The following is a 27,714-nucleotide window of genomic DNA, read 5'->3' on the forward strand; positions in this document are numbered from 1 at the left end:
ATACACACTTGACGGCCAATGAAAAATGATACAAAACGGTTGATTGTATTTTTATTACAAAGACATACAGTACACAGCCATCTACAATAAAAAGCTTACTCCCGTTAAGTAACACGGTTTGGGTGAGACTAAATAGAAACAGATGGAAAGAAGAGGAGCTGAGCTATGAACCAACTTTGTTTGGTCAGTGAGATGAAAACATGGAGTTGAAGACACATTAACTGTTTGGAAACATTAAAATATAGGCTAATGCAAAAGGAAAATATTCAAGCTTACCGAGCTGGTTGGGTATGAGAGGATAATAAGGAAAACGTGTGTTAATGAGACTGACTCAGTCACTCACCCTGAACGTTTCAACACTTTGATGAATGATTATGTTAAAACTCTCAAATTCTAGAAACATTTTTACAAAAACACCGGATAGATAATCTCGGACAATATGTATCCTGTTCCATCAGCAACTCACTGTTGCAAAGCATGACAAGGTCTCTTTTGGCCCGATATATGTTTTTGTCCTCCAAAGTCCTGTTACTGGGGGTCCGTGCTCGATGACCCCACTATGCCGTGCTGTCTGAGCAGGTTCCTCAGGATCTGATTCTTGGATTTCCAGTCTTCAACCTGCACAAAGAACACAGGTTGACCTCACAGACGTTTGTTAGACTCTACTAACCCAACTTCCCGCCACGAGCTGCTTGTTTCAGCTGACACCTGACTGGTGAGGCTGTGTGGGTGCCACGAGTTGCCCTAGATTTGGTATCAGATTAGACATGTATTTAGCAATGTATACATTAGAAAGATAATTATAGAGAAACTGCAAATACAGTTTAACAATAATAAAATAAATAAGAGCAAACACCTTGGCACAAAAGGTAACTAACTCGCCATGAAAAATCCTTACTGTTGAACACAAGTGGCCACTCTTAATCAGCTGGCAGGCTGTTTATTAATGATTAAGTCACAACAATCCACCCACCAGAAAAATGTATTTATAAATATAGAGTATTATTTATTGTTCTTGACCGCTCGCTGGAGCAGGTTAAGAATATCTGACAAATAAAATGCAATTAAACATTGGCTATTTTTGTCCAGTAATAACACAAAATATTAATTTGAATTTATATGTCTTCCCATAACTCTTTCAAAGCAGAAGGCTGTACTGTTGCAGTTGCATGACTCCATGATCCATATTAAACAATGCAAATCTGATCTTTCACTGTTCCATAAGCTGCAGGTGCAGCGGTGCACAGAGAAAGTGACATCACTTCTTACTAGTCCTGAAAACGGGAACTGAACATGCGCCATGCCTCCAATGTAATTATAAACCACATCACATCAATAATAATTTAGAAATAAACTGAAGGTTAAGCATAATAATGTTAGTATTTTTATAGAAAATTGGACAATTAAAAATTTGTATGAATTTTCTTTGGGTGACAAACTGTAGTCTATATTTGAAGAGAAGAACCAAGTTAAAAGTTAACTCTGTAAAATCATTTCAAGTTTCTATGTGCTTCTTCTACTCCACCAGGTACTACTGTACTGACAGAGATAAATGGAACTGCATATGTGAAAAAAGACAAAAAACTAGAAAATGTAATAATAAACACCAGTATGAACGTATTTCTCTGCTGAGGGAATGATGCGGATGGCTACTAAATGAAGTGTGGTGTGTAGAGAACTTACTTCCTGTCTGAGTAGCTGGTTGTCAATTCTGGCTAAGGCGTAGTTGCTGACCCAGAATTCTGCTTATGTATTAGACTCCTCAGTCAGGGAATAGATTTCTTGGATATAACTTGTTGGATTCTTGGTAGTCATTCTCACGAGTAACCAGACACACGGAGGTACACGGGGGGTGTATTTCCAACAATAGCGATTGCATTTATGATAAGATTGTGAAGCTTGTGACTTTTCTACATCGACACGACACAGTCACGATGAATGAAGTGTGGTGTGTAGAGAACTTACTTCCTGTCTGAGTAGCTGGTTGTCAATTCTGAGTCGGTCAATAGCGCTGATGTCGTCGCCAAGCTTCTGGTTGCTCTGTCGAAGTTCCTTGATGTAGTCACAGGCTTTGGACAAAATGCCTCCTTTACTCTGCAACCAAACAGGAGGGTAAGAGCAGCTGCAAACTAACCAGCAAATCTGCAGAGACTTGCATTTACTTGTCCGGTCTTGGTGTAATCCACGTTACAGTCAGGTATCGCTTTCGACAGTTGAACAATCCAGTTGTTAATTTTGTCCCTTCTCCTGCGCTCAACTGTGAAATCATGCAAAAGTTGGTACAGACAAGCTTGACCGACGTGTGTAATGGTGTAGTGGTGCAATCGAGACAGACCTTCATTGTGCTGTGCCCGACGCTTCTCGTCTCGCGACCCTCGGGGAGGATCTTGTTTTCTAAAAAAGAAGCGATCAACTTGTGGCTGTGGAAATCAGGAAGAGAGCATCGAAAGCTTCAAATACATACGCGATGTATGGCTGAGTGCGTGGTGCGATTGTCCTTTGATTGGATCCGGCCAGGACTTCCTGCGGTGACATCATCACATAGAGCTGCCCTGAGGAAAAATAAAGAACGGGCCAGGTTATAGAGAAAAGCTGGCAGGAAGAACGACCAGAGAATTTTGCTGACTGATCAGAGCATTACCAGTGGGCGTGGTCTGGCCCAGGAGAGAGTCCGACGCCTGCACTGTGGTCACCATCGTGCCTGTGGTGGCATCAGCAATGGTGGCAGGATAGTAGGTGTACTGGGCGTCAGTGCTGGTGTCACCCTCCAAGCCGTCCGACTGGGAGAAAACAGCCTGTATTCAACAATGTGCGTGAATCTTTGTTCAATGCTTCCTTTTCAGACCATCTTTTGAACGTAGCATTTGAGGTCATGAACAGCCCTCTTGTTCGTAATGATGCAATCCGGATGTATGTAGCGAAACCTGATTACCTGTGTGACGGCCTGACTGGTCGCAGGGAATCCAGTGACCAGGCTCACTGCTGCGCCGCCATCTGTTTGCGCCTCCAACTGCCCATCAGACACCTGAATGACTCGGTAGGTCACCTGAATGAGTCATTCATGCTTAATTTAAATGGGGGTGGAATGTAACAACCAACACGAGTACATACAAGCAATGCAGACCGAGCATAACTGCAGTAAATCTCCTCCACAGAGTAGCATCAGGAAGCAGCTTAATCATAAGAATAAACTTGGAATGAAGAAGACATCTTACTTTTATTTATTAAACCACATAGACATGTAAAATAGGTATGAATAAAAAATCCTAACAAATAACAGTGTCATTTCTTCATATTGCATATCCTGCAGACTCAATCATATCGGGCCCTAGAACACAGTGGTCTGTTTCTTTTTGCACAGAACTCTTCATAATGTAAATAAATATTTACATGGAAAATATAAATAAGCCCCACACATCAAAAATGCCTCATTTAGCATGAACTGAAATCTCAGCCACGTCCACCCTGCTGGGATTGGTGGCTCCACCCTGCCTCTTTCAACAGCTGCCCTCCAGAACACTTCCTGTGTAAAAAACTACTGGAAAAACATGGCACTTTCCTTTCGACAATAGTGACGTACACCTTACTCCACACTGCAGGAACAGTTATTGGTCTACGAACATCACATCAGGATCTATTTCATTCTTTCAATCATCCTCCCCTCGGAGTTCTCATGTACAGAAGAGCGGTTGTGGTGTCATCACCACAGCTTTTTAGGAGCGCTTGAGGCTCACATAAGAAACTTAGTAGGGCTTATGTCCTCTGCATTGTTGGAGTCCAACTCCAAAATCAAGAGAGTAATTTTAAGAGTTTTGAACTGGTTGAATGAATTAGGCATCTCATCATTTCATTTCATCAAAATATGATTGGTACAACACAATAGTAATGGGAATTGTGCATTTATTATACAATATTAATATTGTTGTAATTGCTTGTGCTACTAATAAAGAAGTTATTTACAGATGGAGGAATGCTGAATGAGGTAGTGTGGCTGAGTGTGCATGAGAAAGAGAAGTTACAGGTGGAGTACGAAGGCAGAGTGAAGCACACTGGAGGCCTGAGCAGACATTGTAACTCATTAGAGGGTCCAAGGTCAGACTGGCTGGAAAGTACCATCTTCTCCAGAGCTGGAGCCAGCGTCCAGCACTGGCGTCAACGACTGAGAACCAATCAGACGTGGACAGAGCCCCGCGTGTAGAACTTTTGTGTATAATAGGTCAAGACCTCAGATAGTTTTTTGGCGCTCCACTGGACTACTGCTAAGGCTAAGTCAGGCGTAGTTGCTGACCCAGAATTCTGCTTATGTATTAGACTCCTCAGTCAGGGAATAGATTTCTTGGATATAACTTGTTGGATTCTTGGTAGTCATTCTCACGAGTAACCAGACACACGGAGGTACACGGGGGGTGTATTTCCAACAATAGCGATTGCATTTATGATAAGATTGCGAAGCTTGTGACTTTTCTACATCGACACGACACAGTCACGACGGTTCAGATCATAACAATACAGGCACGTCTCTCCTGCACTGCTCGATGTATAGGAAAGTGGGTGAGTTTATAGCTGTCACTGAGTACTCGCCTCTCATGTAACCTCTCACTCTCCTTCAAGAGTTCTGATCGGGGTAGAAATGAATATTGCAATAACTTCAAACTGGAGCATCATCATGATGTGACGCTAGTCAGGACCATCCATACCATGTTTGTGTACTTTGCTGAACTGCCATCACCAATCCATTCTTCTATTGATTTCAATGGCTTTTTGTGCTTGTATCAATTAAAAAGCCTGTGAGACTAAAAGTGCTTGTGAATTCTGATCTCCTGTGTGGAGGACTTGTGTCACAATGGCTGAACACAGCCAGAGGGATAACTTGTGATGGCTGCGTGACCAAGCAAAAGCAGCGCTTTTTACTTTTGGTGTGCTATTTGCACACTCATAAAGCAGTATAAGAAAATGTTCCCAGATAGGATCGGGCAGCTTTAAACCACTGAAGGTTCCAGCAAACAGACTTCATCGCTAAGTTTTTGTTACACATAACCAAGTGCTTTTGGTGTAATGAAAATTATATATAAAATATTAGCTAGCTGACTAATCCACAAGTAGAGCAGAGATGCTTTCAACAGATCAGATTCAACACTATCTTTTGTGATGAGATAAGGAAACACAAATGTTGGCAGTCTTTTGTCATACCTGACCACCTGCTCCTTCAGTCTTGAACAGATACTTGATGGGCTGATCGGTGAAGGTCGCAGCAGACTGGATAGCTGCAATGGCAGCTGGGTCCTCAGCCGTGGCAACGGATCCTTGAGGATAAAGAAGCAAGTTCTTGAGAAAATTCTTAAAGTTACAGCAGGACTGACTGGCCTCCTAGTCAAAATTAAGTCACCCTAAATCAATGAAGTGACATGAAAGAGAAGAAAGTTTGCATTGCTTGACTCAGGTTGAGGTGATAAATTTAGGCAAGGACATTTGGGGTACTCTTGCGATGTTTTATAAAATCAATGTTATACATTTGTCGTATCCACGGGATAATATAGGTCCGTATCTTAGTTGAAGGTAAGCTCACTAGACTTCAATCACTAATCCTTCACTAGTACTCTTGAGAGCCTTCCAACCTGCACCAGTATTGCTGTTTATAACTTAATCTCATTATAGCTTTCACCATCTGATCAGATAAATCATTGAAAGACATACATAAACGTTTTGATATCCAAGCTCAAACAACATATCACGATAAATGTTGTCATTTAGGCGATAACGATTATTATCACGATAAATACATTTTCATTCTATTACTAGAGCTGGACACACTATAGTCTCTCTTGAACGAGTTTTATGATGAAACTTATTCGTGGAGTCCGTCTCCAACATCTTCATTTGTTTATGTTTAAATATAATAGTTAACCAAGTGCAGAGATGTAGAGTAGAGTTTCACGTCTCTGGTAGAACCTGCTTGTGTCTGACAGACTGCTCTGCCAGCTTTATTTAGGGGTTAAATTGAGCCGTCTGTCTGCTGTATCTCATGTCTCTTAATAGTTGACTTTAACTATGGACCAGTCTGGACACATTTCCTAGATGCTATTGAAGAAATATTACAAATAATGAGAATAAACAATACTTTCATATATTCATATATATGTTCTCGAAATCATTAAACAAACTGTCAGTCCCTCGTCTGGTATGAAGAAAAAACATTTCACAGTTCTTCCTCCTAAAGTGGTTGTCTTTCATTTGCATGATTGATGATTTCACTAATACATTGATCGACTTAAAATTTGTTGATGATCCCTAACTGGATGTACGCTCTGGTATTGGCATTGGCGCTGCCTGTGAGAATGTGTCTGCGAACCCTAATCAAGGATGCGGAAGAGGACGCCACTGCCAATACCAGAGCGTACATCCATCCAATATCCAGCTATTTTACCACTGTGTTTGACAGAGGCATCATAGACATGCATGTTGACATGAACCAAGCCTAACACGCGCATTGGAAAACCTATTAGGACCACTCCATCTAACACCGATCGAGAGACTCAGAGTCAAACAATGTAATTATCGGAAGCTTCCTTTATTAAAAACAAGTTTAAAACTATGATCGTGAACCAAAGTCCACCAAAATCTCCACTACTGCCACACACCGCAGAGCTGGAGAATGCGGTGCGCCGTCACAGTTTGATCGTGTTCATGTATGCAAGTCCAATGCAGTGAATGAGCCGTGCATTTATCAAATTTATTGTGACATTCCAAATGGTCATAGTCGAGAATGTTTTTGGTGGTGTATCATGAGCTTTTATTATTATTATTGTTGTTGATGAAGGATGCAAGTTTCACTGAGCAACATGTCTGGACAAGAGTTCTCCTACCTTCCTCATTGACAGTCACACTCCCGTCAGGCTCAGGACTCTTTTGTTGGCTACACAGAAAGAAAAATCATTACACTTCACTTCACAGTAACTTGTCATTATAAAGACTACCTTCTTTCAAGCATTTATTATCTCACGCTTGTTGACTGCATAGGGATTAAGGCTGGGAATCTTAGGGTACCTCATGATACGATACGATATGCGAGAAACGGCTCACGAAAAAGATAATGTCTCAATATGGTGATACTGCAATTACCAATACATTCCTCTTAATAACCTACAGTTTATCTGCGTGTTTATGGAGGTGAAACAAAAACAAACAAAAGAAGTAAAATTGATTCATCACATCGTACATGCTGTGAGTCCACACTTTAGATTTGAACGATACCGGAGGACTTTCAACTGCACTTGCTCACTGGAGTCCACCATAGCGCTAGCTACTGGTGCTTTGGCGCTCCACCCTGGACGCTGGGTGACATCTAAGACTTTGACACACAGTCCCCACTGCCCTATAGCGGCTGAACTTACTTAATAATAAATAATCGATACGTGACAAGACCATATCGATAATATATCTCAAGGTAAAATATCGCGATATCAATATTTTGTCACAGTCCTAAAGGGATCAATAACTTTTTTAACAAAGCAGAAAATTGGATTTCTGGTTTTGTATATTAATAATTAGATGACTGGATTGAGCTAACAAAGGGTGCTCTGCTCACCCAAAGCTTTAGGTGATACACAACGCATGACGCAACAGTACAGCTTTAGTTATAATATACCAATCGGAACTTAATAATAATAATAGATTCTGATAATATGAACACGAGCAGGAAGAGCTGCATGATGTCCATGGATGAGGTTTATTAAAAAGGGTGGGGTATGTAGGTAGTTTCTTGGTCAAGCGTTGTTGGCGGGAAACATAACACACTATATAACTTTACATCAACAAAAATGTATTTGATGCAACTGTGGTTCGTTATTAACAGTGTTGGTCAATATGGTTTGGCTGGTTCAATTCAATGGCGTTGCTAGTTTCAACAGGTTCAATAGCTTGTTTAGACTTAACCTCTCGCAGTTGCAAACCTTTCATTCGCAGTGTTTATCAAGACTTCAGTACTTATTTCAGTTTATTTTTGAAAGCTAAACAGCTGGTATTGTGGCATGATTGTAGCAATATATACATATATACCCCTGTTAGACAAAAGAAACATATTGTCCTCCCACATTTGTTCTGAAAAGCCATCAGAAAAGAATTCTGCACCTCAACATACATACAAGAACAACCGGTAGAGGCTCAAGTAAACAGGTACAAGCACACGTAAATCACCATCAATACAGTACCATTAGAGCTGTGCTTACCTCTTCATGTCTGCGGACAGTCATGGACCAGAAGATCCCCTTGAGTCCCAGCGCCGGACTGCAAGACAGAACTCATTTAATCTGACGGCAGTTAAGAGTTCAAGCAAATTGGAACAATACTGAAACCTTTGCGGCTTTTTAGCGAGACCGGATTGCTAACCAAGTAAGAATGTTCTTTCAAAATAACGAAACAGTTGTGAAGTGAGTACGGTTCACTGAATTGTAGCATGTTCTTACTAAAGACGTTGAGTTTTAATTCGGTTCAAAATATATTTGGTTTTCGAGTTTAGCAGCGGAAACCCGGTGGTCGGCTGTGCTAGTTCGGCGCGGGATCTACCTCTGCAAGAGTCGGCCCCAGTGGTGTTTACAGATGTTTGAGCGGCATTCCGGAGCCTAACACCCGAGGAACCAATGTTTGTACGTCAAAAAGAAACAAATGCAGGTGATATGGGGCTCGGTTACCTGCAGTGTGATGGGCAAAGCTAACAAAGGTGTACTTACGCCGCAGTAGGTACCAGACCCTCCCCCGATATTTGTCAACACAACAGCCTCAGTCTCCGTCGTCGGTGCGCATGCGCGACCAGAATACGTCACTGCAAAACCCGGATCAAACTTTAGTTTGCGTTAAAAAAAATTATCCACCGAACGTCTTGCGTCTCCATTTATGTACAGAAATTTATTAAATCACAGCGATTACATTGTGACCTGCCCAACAAACGGGGGTTGAATAAAGGACTCTACTAAGATACAGTGTAAAGGGACAACTTAAATTACCCATTTAAAAAGAAAATACGCCCCCACAATTGCAGTGTGCAATCATGATACACGAGATATACCCGATCACACGGAGAAAGTTGTGACCACTATATGTTAAAACTCCCCCGGCCCCGCCGTCCTTGTTTCCGCTCTTCACCTGAGTAGTGAACTTGAGATCTCATTCGATACTAAAACGTTGGAAGGTTATGGAGCGATCGATAAAGCGCAAAACACAGGGCATCCCACATGGACACGGTTAAAGAACTCTTCGGTGAAACCACAATGAGACGAAATTCAGTTTCCGCCATGACGTCGCAATTGTGAAACTTCAGAGCAAGTTAAACACGATTTAACTGATGAAACAATAAGCCCAGACAGTTGATCCGCTAAACTAGATGTTAAAAGTGTCAACATGGAGTGCATCAAATGTCATCACAACTTCAAATGAGATTAGACGTTGGTTTGACGTTAATTCAAAATCAAAAAGTAGTTCCTTCACTTTCACCTTCACCTTCACCTTCTTCTGCCGCTTATCCGGGGTCGGGTCGCGGAGGCAGCATTCGGAGCAAGGAAGCCCAAACTTCCCGATCCGCACAAACCTCCTCCAGCTCTTCCCGGGGGATCCCGAGGCGTTCCCAGGCCAGACCGGAGACATAATCTCTCCAGCGAGTCCTGGGTCTTCCCCGGGGTCTCCTCCCGGTAGGACATGCCCGGAACACCTCCCCAGGGAGGCGTCCAGGGGGCATCCGGATCAGATGCCCGAGCCACCTCAGCTGGTTCCTCTCGATGTGGAGGAGCAGCGGCTCCACCCCGAGCTCCTCCCGGATGACCGAACTCCTCACCCTATCTCTAAGGGTGCGCCCAGCCACCCTGCGGAGGAAACTCATCTCAGCCGCTTGTATCCGCGATCTCATCCTTTCGGTCACTACCCAAAGCTCGTGACCATAGGTGAGGGTGGGAACGTAGATCGATCGGTAAATCGAGAGCTTCGTCTTGTGACTCAGCTCTCTCTTCACCACGACGGTCCGATACAGTGACCGCATCACTGCCGCCGCTGCACCAACCCGTCTATCAATCTCACGCTCCCTTTTTCCCTCACTCGAGAACAAGACCCCGAGATACTTAAACTCCGCCACTTGAGGCAAGAACTCTCCACCAACCTGGAGAGAGCAGACCACCGTGTTCCGGTCGAGAACCATGGCCTCAGACTTGGAGGTGCTGATCCTCATCCCGGCCGCTTCACACTCGGCTGCAAACCTCCCCAGCGCATGCTGAAGGTCCCGGTCCGATGAGGCCAGCAGAACAACATCGTCCGCAAATAGCAGAGATGAAATTCTGTGGTTCCCGAACCGGATCCCCTCCGCCCCCTGGCTACGCCTAGAAATTCTGTCCATAAAAGTGATGAACAGAACCGGTGACAAAGGGCAGCCCTGGCGGAGACCAACATTCACCGGGAACAGGTCTGATTTCCTGCCGGCAATGCGAACCATGCTCCTGCTCCGGTCATACAAGGAGCGGACAGCCCCTAGCAGAGGGTCCCGCACCCCATATTCCCGGAGCACCCCCCACAGGACATCGCGAGGGACACGGTCGAACGCCTTCTCCAAATCCACAAAGCACATGTGGACTGGTTGGGCGAACTCCCATGAACCCTCGAGCACCCGGTGGAGGGTATAGAGCTGGTCCAGTGTTCCACGACCGGGACGAAAACCACACTGTTCCTCCTGGATCTGAGGTTCGACTATTGGCCGAAGTCTCCTCTCTAGTACCCTGGAATAGACCTTTCCAGGGAGGCTGAGGAGTGTGATCCCCCTATAGTTGGAACACACCCTCCGGTCCCCTTTCTTAAACAGGGGGACCACCACCCCGGTCTGCCAATCCAGAGGCACTGTCCTCGACTGCCACGCGATGTTGCAGAGACGTGTCAGCCACGACAGCCCTACAACATCCAGGGATTTCAGATACTCCGGACGGATCTCATCCACTCCCGGGGCCCTACCACCGAGGAGCTTACGAACAACCTCGGTGACTTCGGCCCGGGTGATGAGAGAGCCATCCGAGTCCTCAGTCCCCGCTTCCTGAGTGGAAGACGTGACGACGGGATTGAGGAGACCCTCGAAGTATTCTTTCCACCGCCCGACAACATCACCAGTCGAGGTCAGCAGTCTCCCACCCTCGCTGTAAACAGCACTGGTGAGGCACTGCTTCCCCCTTCTGAGGCGACGGACGGTTTGCCAGAACTTCTTCGAGGCCGACCAATAGTCCTCCTCCATGGCCTCTCCGAACTCCTCCCAGACCCGAGTTTTTGCCTCCAAGACTGCACGGGAAGCGGCACGCCTGGCCTGCCGGTACACGTCAGCTGCCTCAGGAGTCCCACAGGCCATCAAGACCCGATAGGACTCCTTCTTCAGCCTGACGGCATCCCTTACTTTCGGTGTCCACCACCGGGTTCGGGGATTGCCGCCGCGACAGGCACCGGAGACCTTGCGACCACAACTGCGTGCAGCCGCACTGACAATGGAGGAGGAGAACATGGACCACTCAGACTCCATGTCACCTACCTCCCTCGGGATCTGGGAGAAACTCTCCCGAAGGTGGGAGTTAAAGACCCCACTGACAGTGGGTTCCGCCAGGCGTTCCCAGCAGACCCTCACAATACGTTTGGGCCTGCCCGGTCTGACCGGCTTCCTCCCCTGCCAGCGGATCGCACTCACCACCAGGTGGTGATCGGTTGACAGCTCTGCCCCTCTCTTCACCCGAGTGTCCGAGACACGTGGCCGAAGGTCAGATGACACGATCACAAAGTCTATCATAGACCTCCGGCCAAGGGTGTCCTGGTGCCATGAGCACTTATGGACACCCTTGTGCTCAAACATGGTGTTCGTTATGGACAAACTGTGGGTGGCACAGAAGTCCAGTAATAGAACACCGCTCAGGTTCAGATCGGGTAGGCCGTTCTTCCCAATCACGCCCCTCCAGGTCTTGCTGTCATTGCCCACGTGGGCGTTGAAGTCTCCCAGTAGAACAATGGAGTCCCCGGTTGGGGCACTGTCGAGTACCCCTCCCAGTGACTCCAAGAAAGCCGGGTAGTCTACACTGCTGTTCGGCCCGTAAGCCGCAACCGCTGTGAGACACCTGTCCCCAACCCGTAGGCGTAGGGACGCGACCCTCTCGTTCACCGGGGTAAACCCCAACACGAAGCTGCAGAGCTGCGGGGCTATGAGCAAGCCTACGCCAGCCCGCCGCCTCTCCCCGCGGACAACTCCAGAAAAGTAGAGGGTCCAGCCTTTCTCAAGGAGTTGGGTTCCAGAGCCCAGGCTGTGCGTGGAGGAGAGCCCGACTATATCTAGCCGGTACCTCTCAACCTCCTGCACAAGCTCAGGCTCTTTCCCCCCCAGCGAAGTGACATTCCATGTCCCAAGAGCCAGAGAATGTCCACACGAACCAGGTCGTCGGGCCCCCCGGCCTCGACTGCTACCTAGTTCTCTATGCACCCGACCCCTATGACTCCCTCTGTGAGTGGTGGGTCCGCAGGAGGGACGGCCCATGTCATTCGTTCGGGCTTGGCCCGGCCGGGCCCCATGGGCAGAGGCCCGGCCACCAGGCGCTCGCATTCGAGCCCCAACCCCAGGCCTGGCTCCAGGGTGGGGCCCCGGCTGCGCCATGCCGGGCGACGTCACGGTCCTCGATGTTTTTGGTTTTGTCATCGGGGCTTCTGAACTGCTCTTAGTCTGACCCGTCACCTAGGACCTGTTTGCCATGGGAGACCCTACCAGGAGCATAACGCCCCCGACAACATAGCTCCTAGGATCATTCAAGGTACACAAACTCCCCCACCACGATAAGGTTGCAGTTCCAGGGGGAGAAAAAAGTAGTTCCTTCATGACTAATTTCATGACTTAAATTGTGTTGCTAGATGGCAGAATCTTATGATTCTTAGACACTGGTCAACACCTGGGCTCAGATCCCAGCATGACACTTGAACAACTGATCTCTCACTTGTGTCGACCATGAATGAAAAGTTTATACAAGTAAATATTAATGATGCTTTGTGTGGGAGGCATCTCTGATATTACATAAAAAAACACTAGAGTGAGTTGAACAAGACTTCAGTGATGAAACAACAAGGTCAGAGTGTTAATCCAATAAACAAGATGATGATGTTCATTGTGTGAATATGTAGTGCAGCCAATGTCATCAACACCTTGAAACCATGCTGTTGAACCATGTTCAACATGACATGACAATCCTCATAACTGAAGACGCTTCATCTAAAGCGCCATGCTCGGATCGGTGCTTGTGAACCCTGGTCTCCTCAACCCTAACCCTCGGACCTCGGTCATCACATGCCACCCTTTTCTTGTGGCGCCACAGTCAACAATTCCACACAGTTTAAACACAATGGTGAAGAAAATTATATATATATATATATATATATATATATATATATAAACTTTCAGTACCACTGTCTGTGCAAGCAGGTGGTCCCTAGTCCATGTGCACATTAGCTGCCGATGAAAGATACAGACTGTCAAACTGACATGAAGATAATGAGGGTAAAAAAGCAGTGTCACACAGTGTGCATACTATGCGCACTCACTGTGAAGACAATTTTTGAAAAATGAGAGGAACGATAGAGTCATTTAATCATCACACTGATGAAATTACTTTTAGATCAGAATTTTATGTGAATCACAGACAAAAGTACACTGGACAGCGCCCGGGGTTCGATCCCACGGAGGGACTTGAACAACGGATCAGAAGGCCTCTGAATTGATGTGCGAAGTAACCACTGAGCTAAGCCAGTGCGAAAGATACATGACTCAGTTGTATATATATATATATATATACATGTAGTAGTGAAAGATTGCTGTAACAAGTCTTTATACTGATTTAAGTTAGGATGACATTACATCAACGAAGTACGATGAGATTAAAAGCGAGCACTTTTACACACAAAAAGCGACGAGTAAATTCCCCTGGTGCTTCTTCACAGCATTTCGACTCCATGTTAAGCCATCACTGCCCCCGTGCGGCAGAAAAATATTATATCGTCTGCTGGGAGTCACGAAAAAACAGCCGTTCTGTTGTTGACAATTTTCTTTTATTCCCGTCAAACTCGGTGGATTGGTCTCATCCTCAACAGCAGCTCGTGGCTCTCTCTCACAACTCAAAACAAAACTCCCTCTCAGCGCAGCCCCTCGCTCCACCCCCACTCACCCGCCATCACTGAACCTTTAAAGTAACGGCATAACATAAACCCGTTACATTGTATTGCATTCACTGCACACAAGCAGCAGTGGCAGCTCAGCATCGAGTTTCTCCCGAGACCCCCGCGAGAAGGAGATTTCAGCTCCTGCAATGCAATGCATTTTCAATTGGCGAGGCTCATGGATATTTCCTGTCATTTACAGAGGTCCGATATCATTTAATAATATCCTGCTACAACTACTTACTTTATAGCTGAGGAAAGGTGATGCTTATCAATGTAGTTTACACCATTAACAAGGGTTTGCACAAATCATCTAATCTAACATGAACACAGTTAGTAGCGTAAATGACTTGAAGAAAGGAACTTGCACCACTTTCTGTTGTGATGACTATTATTCTTGTGACGAGAACACAACAGGTCACAGTGAAAAAGACATTGGACAGCACCATTTTCTCACGCCACCATTTTTGTTACTTCCCCCAGAAGACTCGACAATTCTGTGTCTTCCGTGGCACAGCAGAGGTTTATATTGGCTCTGATGCTCTAGAACAGACCTGGGCAAAGTGCGGCCCGGGGGCCAAATGCGGCCCTTTGACTGTATTTATGTGGCCCTCCTGGAGTCAGAGCAAAACTATAAAACTGACATTGTTGTTGTCTCTGACATTTTGTCTTATGGATTGTTTTTTGTTTATTATGATGTAACTGAAACATAACCTTCTTGTTTAATTATTTTTTCTAAATCTTCTCTCGTGGCTATTTTAGGAGCATTTCTTGTCCCTTAAGTAAATTTTGAAATGTATGAGCCACATTGACAATCTTTAAATGGAATGTGGTTTAAATAAAATAAAACACAACAAACCAACAGTTTCTATGCATTTTTACAGTGTAAATTCATAATCACACATGATTTTTATTTTCAATTTTCTCTTGTCCTCCTCTCTTTGTGTTTGACGGCCCTTCTCAACGGTCACAATATATAACACGGCCCCTTGGGAAATTTAATTGCCCACCTCTGCTCTAGAATGATGCAGACCTCATGAGTTGTTCACCGCATAATACAGGTTGTATATTTTTATTTTTCCACAGCAGGTGAATCAGTACTCCTGCCCCTGTGTATAATTTCACTGGTCCAGCAACCAACTTGCTATTCTTCCTTCAGTTTTGCAAAGCGACGCTGTAACTTTCTCGATACATGTAGTGGTGATTGGGGTAAGCTGACAAGTCCTCCCACCAAAAAATAAAATCTAAATCTGAAAAGTAAGCAAAAGTACACTGGACAGCGCCCGGGGTTCGATCCCATGGAGGGACTTGAACAACGGATCAGAAGGAATCTGAATTGATGTGCGAAGTAACCACTGAGCTAAGCCAGTGCAAAGGGTTCAGGACATTGTTGTGTCAATACAGATATTGTGAAGTTGATGCTGGCATTGCAACCTGGGTTCAACGTCGCCAACATTCCTCACTTCTCCCAGAAGACTCGACAATTCTGTGTCTTCCGTGGCACAGCAGAGGTTTATATTGGCTCTGATGCTCTTGATGCAGGTCTCATGAGTCGTTCACCATATAATACAGGTTGCATCGTTTCAATTCCTCTACAATCAAGTAACTTTTTTTTCCACAGCAGGTAATGACGTTTATCTGTGGGTTTTGAGTGGAGGTTCAACGCAAGCTAACAAGCCCTCCCACCAAAAAATAAAATCAAAATCTGAAAAGTATACTGGACAGCGCCCGGGGTTCGATCCCATGGAGGGACTTGAACAACGGATCAGAAGGAATCTGAATTGATGTGCGAAGTAACCACTGAGCTAAGCCAGTGCGAAGGGTGCATGACTCAGTTGTATTTATGTACATGTAGTAGTGAAAGATTGCGGTAACAAGTCTTAATACTGATTGAAGTTAGAATGGCATTACATCAATGAAGTACGATGAGATTAAAAGCGTGCGGTTTTACACACACAAAGCGACGAGTAAATGCCCCGGCTGTGACTTCACTGCATTTCGACTCCATGTAAAACCATAACAGTCCCCGTGAGGCAGAAAAATATATTGCATTCACTGCACACAAGCAGCAGTGGCAGCTCAGCATCGAGTTTCTCCCGAGACGCCAACGAGAAGGAGATTTCAGCTCCTGCAATGCAATGCATTTTCAATTGGCGAGGCTCATGGATATTTCCTGTCATTTACAGAGGTCCGATATCATTTAATAATATCCTGCTACAACTACTTACTTTATAGCTGAGGAAAGGTGATGCTTATCAATGTAGTTTACACCATTAACAAGGGTTTGCACAAATCATCTAATCTAACATGAACACAGTTAGTAGCGTAAATGACTTGAAGAAAGGAACTTGCACCACTTTCTGTTGTGATGACTATTATTCTTGTGACGAGAACACAACAGGTCACAGTGAAAAAGACATTGGACAGCACCATTTTTTCACGCCACCATTTTTGTTACTTCCCCCAGAAGACTCGACATTTCTGTGTCTTCCGTGGCACAGCAGAGGTTTATATTGGCTCTGATGCTCTAGAATGATGCAGACCTCATGAGTTGTACACCGCATAGTACAGGTTGCATATTTTTATTTTTCCACAGCAGGTGAATCAGTACTCCTGCCCCTGTGTATAATTTCACTGGTCCAGCAACCAACTTGCTATTCTTCCTTCAGTTTTGCAAAGCGACGCTGTAACTTTCTCTGTACATGTAGTGGTGATTGGGGTAAGCTGACAAGTCCTCCCACCAAAAAATAAAATCAAAATCTGAAAAGTAAGCAAAAGTACACTGGACAGCGCCCGGGGTTCGATCCCACGGAAGGACTTGAACAACGGATCAGAGGAATCTGAATTGATGTGCGAAGTAACCACTGAGCTAAGCCAGTGCAAAGGTTCCATGACATTGTTGTGTCTATAAAGATATTGTGAAGTTGATGCTGGCATTGCAACCTGGGTTAAACATCGCCACCATTTTTGTTACTTCCCCCAGAAGACTCGACATTTCTGTGTCTTCTGTGGCACAGCAGAGGTTTATATTGGCTCTGATGCTCTAGAATGATGCAGACCTCATGAGTTGTTCACCGCATAATACAGGTTGCATATTTTTATTTTTCCACAGCAGGTGAATCAGTACTCCTGCCCCTGTGTGCAATTTCACTGGTCCAGCAACCAACTTGCTATTCTTCCTTCAGTTCTGCAAAGCAACGCTGTAACTTTCTCTGTACATGTAGTGGTGATTGGGGTAAGCTGACAAGTCCTCCCACCAAAAAATAAAATCTAAATCTGAAAAGTAAGCAAAAGTACACTGGACAGTGCCCGGGGCTCGATCCCATGGAGGGACTTGAACAACGGATCAGAAGGAATCTGAATTGATGTGCGAAGTAACCACTGAGCTAAGCCAGTGCAAAGGTTTCATGACATTGTTGTGTCAATACAGATATTGTGAAGTTGATGCTGGCATAGCACCCTGGGTTCAACGTCACCACCATTCCTCACTTCTCCCAGAAGGCTCGACAATTCTGTGTCTTCCGTGGCACAGCAGAGGTTTATATTGGCTCTGATGCTCTTGATGCAGGTCTCATGAGTCGTTCACCATATAATACAGGTTGCATCGTTTCAATTCCTCTACAATCATGTAACTTTTTTTTCCACAGCAGGTAATGACGTTTATCTGTGGGTTTTGAGTGGAGGTTCAACGCAAGCTAACAAGCCCTCCCACCAAAAAATAAAATCAAAATCTGAAAAGTAAGCAAAAGTACACTGGACAGCGCCCGGGGTTCGATCCCATGGAGGGACTTGAACAACGGATCAGAAGGAATCTGAATTGATGTGCGAAGTAACCACTGAGCCAAGCCAGTGCGAAGGGTGCATGACTCAGTTGTATTTATGTACATGTAGTAGTGAAAGATTGCGGTAACAAGTCTTAATACTGATTGAAGTTAGAATGGCATTACATCAATGAAGTACGATGAGATTAAAAGCGCGCGGTTTTACACACAAAAAGCGACGAGTAAATGCCCCGGTTGCGACTTCACTGCATTTCGACTCCATGTAAAACCATAACAGTCCCCGTGAGACAGAAAAATATATTGCATTCACTGCACACAAGCAGCAGTGGCAGCTCAGCATCGAGTTTCTCCCGAGACCCCAACGAGAAGGAGATTTCAGCTCCTGCAATGCAATGCATTTTCAATTGGCGAGGCTCATGGATATTTCCTGTCATTTACAGAGGTCCGATATCATTTAATAATATCCTGCTACAACTACTTACTTTATAGCTGAGGAAAGGTGATGCTTATCAATGTAGTTTACACCATTAACAAGGGTTTGCACAAATCATCTAATCTAACATGAACACAGTTAGTAGCGTAAATGACTTGAAGAAAGGAACTTGCACCACTTTCTGTTGTGATGACTATTATTCTTGTGACGAGAACACAACAGGTCACAGTGAAAAAGACATTGGACAGCACCATTTTCTCACGCCACCATTTTTGTTACTTCCCCCAGAAGACTCGACAATTCTGTGTCTTCCGTGGCACAGCAGAGGTTTATATTGGCTCTGATGCTCTAGAATGATGCAGACCTCATGAGTTGTTCACCGCATAATACAGGTTGCATATTTTTATTTTTCCACAGCAGGTGAATCAGTACTCCTGCCCCTGTGTATAATTTCACTGGTCCAGCAACCAACTTGCTATTCTTCCTTCAGTTCTGCAAAGCGACGCTGTAACTTTCTCTATACATGTAGTGGTGATTGGGGTAAGCTGACAAGTCCTCCCACCAAAAAATAAAATCTAAATCTGAAAAGTAAGCAGAAGTACACTGGACAGCGCCCGGGGTTCGATCCCATGGAGGGACTTGAACAACGGATCAGAAGGAATCTGAATTGATGTGCGAAGTAACCACTGAGCTAAGCCAGTGCAAAGGGTTCAGGACATTGTTGTGTCTATAAAGATATTGTGAAGTTGATGTCGGCATCGCACCCTGGGTGTCAGTGCCATGCATTCGGAAAGTGAGAAGCAGAAAAGAAAACATGAATGACGTTGATCTGTGGGTTTTGAGTGGAGGTTCAACGCAGTCACCATTCCTCACTTCTCCCAGAAGACTCGACAATTCTGTGTCTTCCGTGGCACAGCAGAGGTTTATATTGGCTCTGATGCTCTTGATGCAGGTCTCATGCGTTGTTCACCACATAATAGAGGTTGCATCGTTTCAATTCCTCTACAATCATGTAACTTTTTTTTCCACTGAAAAGTAAGCAAAAGTACACTGGACAGCGCCCGGGGTTCGATCCCACGGAGGGACTTGAACAACGGTATCAGAAGGTATCTGAATTGATGTGCGATGTAACCACTGAGCCAAGCCAGTGCGAAGGTTTTATGACATTGTTGTGTCAATACAGATATTGTGAAGTTGATGCTGGCATTGCAACCTGGGTTCAACGTCGCCACCATTCCTCACTTCTCCCAGAAGACTCGACCATTCTGTGTCTTCCGTGGCACAGCAGAGGTTTATATTGGCTCTGATGCTCTTGATGCAGGTCTCATGCGTTGTTCACCACATAATAGAGGTTGCATCGTTTCAATTCCTCTACAATCATGTAACTTTTTTTTTCCACTGAAAAGTAAGCAAAAGTACACTGGACAGCGCCCGGGGTTCGATCCCACGGAGGGACTTGAACAACGGATCAGAAGGAATCTGAATTGATGTGCGAAGTAACCACTGAGCTAAGCCAGTGCAAAGGGTTCAGGACATTGTTGTGTCAATACAGATATTGTGAAGTTGATGCTGGCATTGCAACCTGGGTTAAACGTCGCCACCATTTTTGTTACTTCCCCCAGAAGACTGGACATTTCTGTGTCTTCCGTGGCACAGCAGAGGTTTATATTGGCTCTGATGCTCTAGAATGATGCAGACCTCATGAGTTGTTCACCGCATAATACAGGTTGCATATTTTTATTTTTCCACAGCAGGTGAATCAGTACTCCTGCCCCTGTGTATAATTTCACTGGTCCAGCAACCAACTTGCTATTCTTCCTTCAGTTCTGCAAAGCGACGCTGTAACTTTCTCTATACATGTAGTGGTGATTGGGGTAAGCTGACAAGTCCTCCCACCAAAAAATAAAATCTAAATCTGAAAAGTAAGCAGAAGTACACTGGACAGCGCCCGGGGTTCGATCCCATGGAGGGACTTGAACAACGGATCAGAAGGAATCTGAATTGATGTGCGAAGTAACCACTGAGCTAAGCCAGTGCAAAGGGTTCAGGACATTGTTGTGTCTATAAAGATATTGTGAAGTTGATGTCGGCATCGCACCCTGGGTGTCAGTGCCATGCATTCGGAAAGTGAGAAGCAGAAAAGAAAACATGAATGACGTTGATCTGTGGGTTTTGAGTGGAGGTTCAACGCAGTCACCATTCCTCACTTCTCCCAGAAGACTCGACAATTCTGTGTCTTCCGTGGCACAGCAGAGGTTTATATTGGCTCTGATGCTCTTGATGCAGGTCTCATGCGTTGTTCACCACATAATAGAGGTTGCATCGTTTCAATTCCTCTACAATCATGTAACTTTTTTTTCCACTGAAAAGTAAGCAAAAGTACACTGGACAGCGCCCGGGGTTCGATCCCACGGAGGGACTTGAACAACGGTATCAGAAGGTATCTGAATTGATGTGCGATGTAACCACTGAGCCAAGTCAGTGCGAAGGTTTTATGACATTGTTGTGTCAATACAGATATTGTGAAGTTGATGCTGGCATTGCAACCTGGGTTCAACGTCGCCACCATTCCTCACTTCTCCCAGAAGACTCGACCATTCTGTGTCTTCCGTGGCACAGCAGAGGTTTATATTGGCTCTGATGCTCTTGATGCAGGTCTCATGCGTTGTTCACCACATAATAGAGGTTGCATCGTTTCAATTCCTCTACAATCATGTAACTTTTTTTTTCCACTGAAAAGTAAGCAAAAGTACACTGGACAGCGCCCGGGGTTCGATCCCACGGAGGGACTTGAACAACGGATCAGAAGGAATCTGAATTGATGTGCGAAGTAACCACTGAGCCAAGCCAGTGCGAAGGGTGCATGACTCAGTTGTATTTATGTACATGTAGTAGTGAAAGATTTCCGTAACAAGTCTTAATACTGATTGAAGTTAGAATGGCATTACATCGATGAAGTACGATGAGATTAAAAGCGCGCGGTTTTTCACACAAAAAGCGACGAGTAAATGCTCCGGTTGCGACTTCACTGCATTTCGACTCCATGTTAAGCCATCACTGCCCCCGTGAGGCAGAAAAATATATTGCATTCACTGCACACAAGCAGCAGTGGCAGCTCAGCATCGAGTTTCTCCCGAGACGCCAACGAGAAGGAGATTTCAGCTCCTGCAATGCAATGCATTTTCAATTGGCGAGGCTCATGGATATTTCCTGTCATTTACAGAGGTCCGATATCATTTAATAATATCCTGCTACAACTACTTACTTTATAGCTGAGGAAAGGTGATGCTTATCAATGTAGTTTACACCATTAACAAGGGTTTGCACAAATCATCTAATCTAACATGAACACAGTTAGTAGCGTAAATGACTTGAAGAAAGGAACTTGCACCACTTTCTGTTGTGATGACTATTATTCTTGTGACGAGAACACAACAGGTCACAGTGAAAAAGACATTGGACAGCACCATTTTCTCACGCCACCATTTTTGTTACTTCCCCCAGAAGACTCGACAATTCTGTGTCTTCCGTGGCACAGCAGAGGTTTATATTGGCTCTGATGCTCTAGAACAGACCTGGGCAAAGTGCGGCCCGGGGGCCAAATGCGGCCCTTTGACTGTATTTATGTGGCCCTCCTGGAGTCAGAGCAAAACTATAAAACTGACATTGTTGTTGTCTCTGACATTTTGTCTTATGGATTGTTTTTTGTTTATTATGATGTAACTGAAACATAACCTTCTTGTTTAATTATTTTTTCTAAATCTTCTCTCGTGGCTATTTTAGGAGCATTTCTTGTCCCTTAAGTAAATTTTGAAATGTATGAGCCACATTGACAATCTTTAAATGGAATGTGGTTTAAATAAAATAAAACACAACAAACCAACAGTTTCTATGCATTTTTACAGTGTAAATTCATAATCACACATGATTTTTATTTTCAATTTTCTCTTGTCCTCCTCTCTTTGTGTTTGACGGCCCTTCTCAACGGTCACAATATATAACACGGCCCCTTGGGAAATTTAATTGCCCACCTCTGCTCTAGAATGATGCAGACCTCATGAGTTGTTCACCGCATAATACAGGTTGTATATTTTTATTTTTCCACAGCAGGTGAATCAGTACTCCTGCCCCTGTGTATAATTTCACTGGTCCAGCAACCAACTTGCTATTCTTCCTTCAGTTTTGCAAAGCGACGCTGTAACTTTCTCGATACATGTAGTGGTGATTGGGGTAAGCTGACAAGTCCTCCCACCAAAAAATAAAATCTAAATCTGAAAAGTAAGCAAAAGTACACTGGACAGCGCCCGGGGTTCGATCCCATGGAGGGACTTGAACAACGGATCAGAAGGAATCTGAATTGATGTGCGAAGTAACCACTGAGCCAAGCCAGTGCAAAGGTTTCATGACATTGTTGTGTCAATACAGATATTGTGAAGTTGATGCTGGCATTGCAACCTGGGTTCAACGTCGCCAACATTCCTCACTTCTCCCAGAAGACTCGACAATTCTGTGTCTTCCGTGGCACAGCAGAGGTTTATATTGGCTCTGATGCTCTTGATGCAGGTCTCATGAGTCGTTCACCATATAATACAGGTTGCATCGTTTCAATTCCTCTACAATCAAGTAACTTTTTTTTCCACAGCAGGTAATGACGTTTATCTGTGGGTTTTGAGTGGAGGTTCAACGCAAGCTAACAAGCCCTCCCACCAAAAAATAAAATCAAAATCTGAAAAGTATACTGGACAGCGCCCGGGGTTCGATCCCATGGAGGGACTTGAACAACGGATCAGAAGGAGTCTGAATTGATGTGCGAAGTAACCACTGAGCTAAGCCAGTGCGAAGGGTGCATGACTCAGTTGTATTTATGTACATGTAGTAGTGAAAGATTGCGGTAACAAGTCTTAATACTGATTGAAGTTAGAATGGCATTACATCAATGAAGTACGATGAGATTAAAAGCGTGCGGTTTTACACACACAAAGCGACGAGTAAATGCCCCGGCTGTGACTTCACTGCATTTCGACTCCATGTAAAACCATAACAGTCCCCGTGAGGCAGAAAAATATATTGCATTCACTGCACACAAGCAGCAGTGGCAGCTCAGCATCGAGTTTCTCCCGAGACGCCAACGAGAAGGAGATTTCAGCTCCTGCAATGCAATGCATTTTCAATTGGCGAGGCTCATGGATATTTCCTGTCATTTACAGAGGTCCGATATCATTTAATAATATCCTGCTACAACTACTTACTTTATAGCTGAGGAAAGGTGATGCTTATCAATGTAGTTTACACCATTAACAAGGGTTTGCACAAATCATCTAATCTAACATGAACACAGTTAGTAGCGTAAATGACTTGAAGAAAGGAACTTGCACCACTTTCTGTTGTGATGACTATTATTCTTGTGACGAGAACACAACAGGTCACAGTGAAAAAGACATTGGACAGCACCATTTTTTCACGCCACCATTTTTGTTACTTCCCCCAGAAGACTCGACATTTCTGTGTCTTCCGTGGCACAGCAGAGGTTTATATTGGCTCTGATGCTCTAGAATGATGCAGACCTCATGAGTTGTACACCGCATAGTACAGGTTGCATATTTTTATTTTTCCACAGCAGGTGAATCAGTACTCCTGCCCCTGTGTATAATTTCACTGGTCCAGCAACCAACTTGCTATTCTTCCTTCAGTTTTGCAAAGCGACGCTGTAACTTTCTCTGTACATGTAGTGGTGATTGGGGTAAGCTGACAAGTCCTCCCACCAAAAAATAAAATCAAAATCTGAAAAGTAAGCAAAAGTACACTGGACAGCGCCCGGGGTTCGATCCCACGGAAGGACTTGAACAACGGATCAGAGGAATCTGAATTGATGTGCGAAGTAACCACTGAGCTAAGCCAGTGCAAAGGTTCCATGACATTGTTGTGTCTATAAAGATATTGTGAAGTTGATGCTGGCATTGCAACCTGGGTTAAACATCGCCACCATTTTTGTTACTTCCCCCAGAAGACTCGACATTTCTGTGTCTTCTGTGGCACAGCAGAGGTTTATATTGGCTCTGATGCTCTAGAATGATGCAGACCTCATGAGTTGTTCACCGCATAATACAGGTTGCATATTTTTATTTTTCCACAGCAGGTGAATCAGTACTCCTGCCCCTGTGTGCAATTTCACTGGTCCAGCAACCAACTTGCTATTCTTCCTTCAGTTCTGCAAAGCAACGCTGTAACTTTCTCTGTACATGTAGTGGTGATTGGGGTAAGCTGACAAGTCCTCCCACCAAAAAATAAAATCTAAATCTGAAAAGTAAGCAAAAGTACACTGGACAGTGCCCGGGGCTCGATCCCATGGAGGGACTTGAACAACGGATCAGAAGGAATCTGAATTGATGTGCGAAGTAACCACTGAGCTAAGCCAGTGCAAAGGTTTCATGACATTGTTGTGTCAATACAGATATTGTGAAGTTGATGCTGGCATAGCACCCTGGGTTCAACGTCACCACCATTCCTCACTTCTCCCAGAAGGCTCGACAATTCTGTGTCTTCCGTGGCACAGCAGAGGTTTATATTGGCTCTGATGCTCTTGATGCAGGTCTCATGAGTCGTTCACCATATAATACAGGTTGCATCGTTTCAATTCCTCTACAATCATGTAACTTTTTTTTCCACAGCAGGTAATGACGTTTATCTGTGGGTTTTGAGTGGAGGTTCAACGCAAGCTAACAAGCCCTCCCACCAAAAAATAAAATCAAAATCTGAAAAGTAAGCAAAAGTACACTGGACAGCGCCCGGGGTTCGATCCCATGGAGGGACTTGAACAACGGATCAGAAGGAATCTGAATTGATGTGCGAAGTAACCACTGAGCCAAGCCAGTGCGAAGGGTGCATGACTCAGTTGTATTTATGTACATGTAGTAGTGAAAGATTGCGGTAACAAGTCTTAATACTGATTGAAGTTAGAATGGCATTACATCAATGAAGTACGATGAGATTAAAAGCGCGCGGTTTTACACACAAAAAGCGACGAGTAAATGCCCCGGTTGCGACTTCACTGCATTTCGACTCCATGTAAAACCATAACAGTCCCCGTGAGACAGAAAAATATATTGCATTCACTGCACACAAGCAGCAGTGGCAGCTCAGCATCGAGTTTCTCCCGAGACCCCAACGAGAAGGAGATTTCAGCTCCTGCAATGCAATGCATTTTCAATTGGCGAGGCTCATGGATATTTCCTGTCATTTACAGAGGTCCGATATCATTTAATAATATCCTGCTACAACTACTTACTTTATAGCTGAGGAAAGGTGATGCTTATCAATGTAGTTTACACCATTAACAAGGGTTTGCACAAATCATCTAATCTAACATGAACACAGTTAGTAGCGTAAATGACTTGAAGAAAGGAACTTGCACCACTTTCTGTTGTGATGACTATTATTCTTGTGACGAGAACACAACAGGTCACAGTGAAAAAGACATTGGACAGCACCATTTTCTCACGCCACCATTTTTGTTACTTCCCCCAGAAGACTCGACAATTCTGTGTCTTCCGTGGCACAGCAGAGGTTTATATTGGCTCTGATGCTCTAGAATGATGCAGACCTCATGAGTTGTTCACCGCATAATACAGGTTGCATATTTTTATTTTTCCACAGCAGGTGAATCAGTACTCCTGCCCCTGTGTATAATTTCACTGGTCCAGCAACCAACTTGCTATTCTTCCTTCAGTTCTGCAAAGCGACGCTGTAACTTTCTCTATACATGTAGTGGTGATTGGGGTAAGCTGACAAGTCCTCCCACCAAAAAATAAAATCTAAATCTGAAAAGTAAGCAGAAGTACACTGGACAGCGCCCGGGGTTCGATCCCATGGAGGGACTTGAACAACGGATCAGAAGGAATCTGAATTGATGTGCGAAGTAACCACTGAGCTAAGCCAGTGCAAAGGGTTCAGGACATTGTTGTGTCTATAAAGATATTGTGAAGTTGATGTCGGCATCGCACCCTGGGTGTCAGTGCCATGCATTCGGAAAGTGAGAAGCAGAAAAGAAAACATGAATGACGTTGATCTGTGGGTTTTGAGTGGAGGTTCAACGCAGTCACCATTCCTCACTTCTCCCAGAAGACTCGACAATTCTGTGTCTTCCGTGGCACAGCAGAGGTTTATATTGGCTCTGATGCTCTAGAATGATGCAGACCTCATGAGTTGTTCACCGCATAATACAGGTTGCATATTTTTATTTTTCCACAGCAGGTGAATCAGTACTCCTGCCCCTGTGTGCAATTTCACTGGTCCAGCAACCAACTTGCTATTCTTCCTTCAGTTCTGCAAAGCAACGCTGTAACTTTCTCTATACATGTAGTGGTGATTGGGGTAAGCTGACAAGTCCTCCCACCAAAAAATAAAATCTAAATCTGAAAAGTAAGCAAAAGTACACTGGACAGTGCCCGGGGCTCGATCCCATGGAGGGACTTGAACAACGGATCAGAAGGAATCTGAATTGATGTGCGAAGTAACCACTGAGCTAAGCCAGTGCAAAGGTTTCATGACATTGTTGTGTCAATACAGATATTGTGAAGTTGATGCTGGCATAGCACCCTGGGTTCAACGTCACCACCATTCCTCACTTCTCCCAGAAGACTCGACAATTCTGTGTCTTCCGTGGCACAGCAGAGGTTTATATTGGCTCTGACGCTCTTGATGCAGGTCTCATGAGTTGTTCACCATATAATAGAGGTTGCATCGTTTCAATTCCTCGACAATCATGTAACTTTTTTTTCCAACTGAAAAGTAAGCAAAAGTACACTGGACAGCGCCCGGGGTTCGATCCCATGGAGGGACTTGAACAACGGATTAGAAGGAATCTGAATTGATGTGCGAAGTAACCACTGAGCTAAGCCAGTGCAAAGGGTGCATGACTCAGTTGTATTTATGTACATGTAGTAGTGAAAGATTGCGGTAACAAGTCTTAATACTGATTGAAGTTAGAATGGCATTACATCAATGAAGTACGATAATTCAATTCAGTCAATACAGATATTGTGAAGTTGATGCTGGCATAGCACCCTGGGTTCAACGTTGCCACCATTTCTCACTTCCCCCAGAAAACTCGACATTTCTGTCTTCCGTGGCACAGCAGAGGTTTACGTTGACTCTGATGCTCTAGATGCAGGCCTCATGAGTTGTTCACCACATAATACAGTTTGCGTCGTTTCAATTCCTCTACATTCATGTAACATTTTTTTTTTTTACCACAACAGGTGAATCAGTACTCCTGCCCCTCTGTGCAATTTCACTGGCCCAGCAACC

At 44.5% G+C, this 27,714-nt stretch overlaps 1 protein-coding gene across 5 annotated transcripts; it reads right to left on the reverse strand.

The window, feature by feature from the left end:
- Positions 1–38: 38 nt before the first annotated feature.
- usf1 (upstream transcription factor 1) lies at positions 39–8,814 on the reverse strand. Of its 5 annotated transcripts, none has more exons than XM_053872648.1 (11): positions 8,727–8,814; positions 8,226–8,283; positions 6,864–6,913; positions 5,191–5,303; positions 2,933–3,046; positions 2,642–2,780; positions 2,465–2,552; positions 2,336–2,394; positions 2,157–2,257; positions 1,966–2,094; positions 39–618 (listed from the first exon to the last, which is right to left on the reverse strand). In XM_053872648.1, exons 2-11 carry the CDS (start codon positions 8,231–8,233, stop codon positions 529–531), a joined length of 891 nt encoding a protein of 296 aa, XP_053728623.1. In that variant the 5' UTR covers positions 8,234–8,283; positions 8,727–8,814; the 3' UTR covers positions 39–528. The 5 variants fall into 5 exon arrangements, with proteins under 5 accessions (XP_053728623.1, XP_053728622.1, XP_053728620.1 ...); XM_053872647.1 differs by having other exon boundaries at positions 2,163–2,257; positions 2,642–2,795; XM_053872645.1 differs by having other exon boundaries at positions 2,642–2,795.
- Positions 8,815–27,714: the final 18,900 nt, after the last annotated feature.

This window comes from Synchiropus splendidus, chromosome 8 (assembly GCF_027744825.2).
Source record: "Synchiropus splendidus isolate RoL2022-P1 chromosome 8, RoL_Sspl_1.0, whole genome shotgun sequence".
NCBI lineage: Eukaryota > Metazoa > Chordata > Actinopteri > Syngnathiformes > Callionymidae > Synchiropus > Synchiropus splendidus.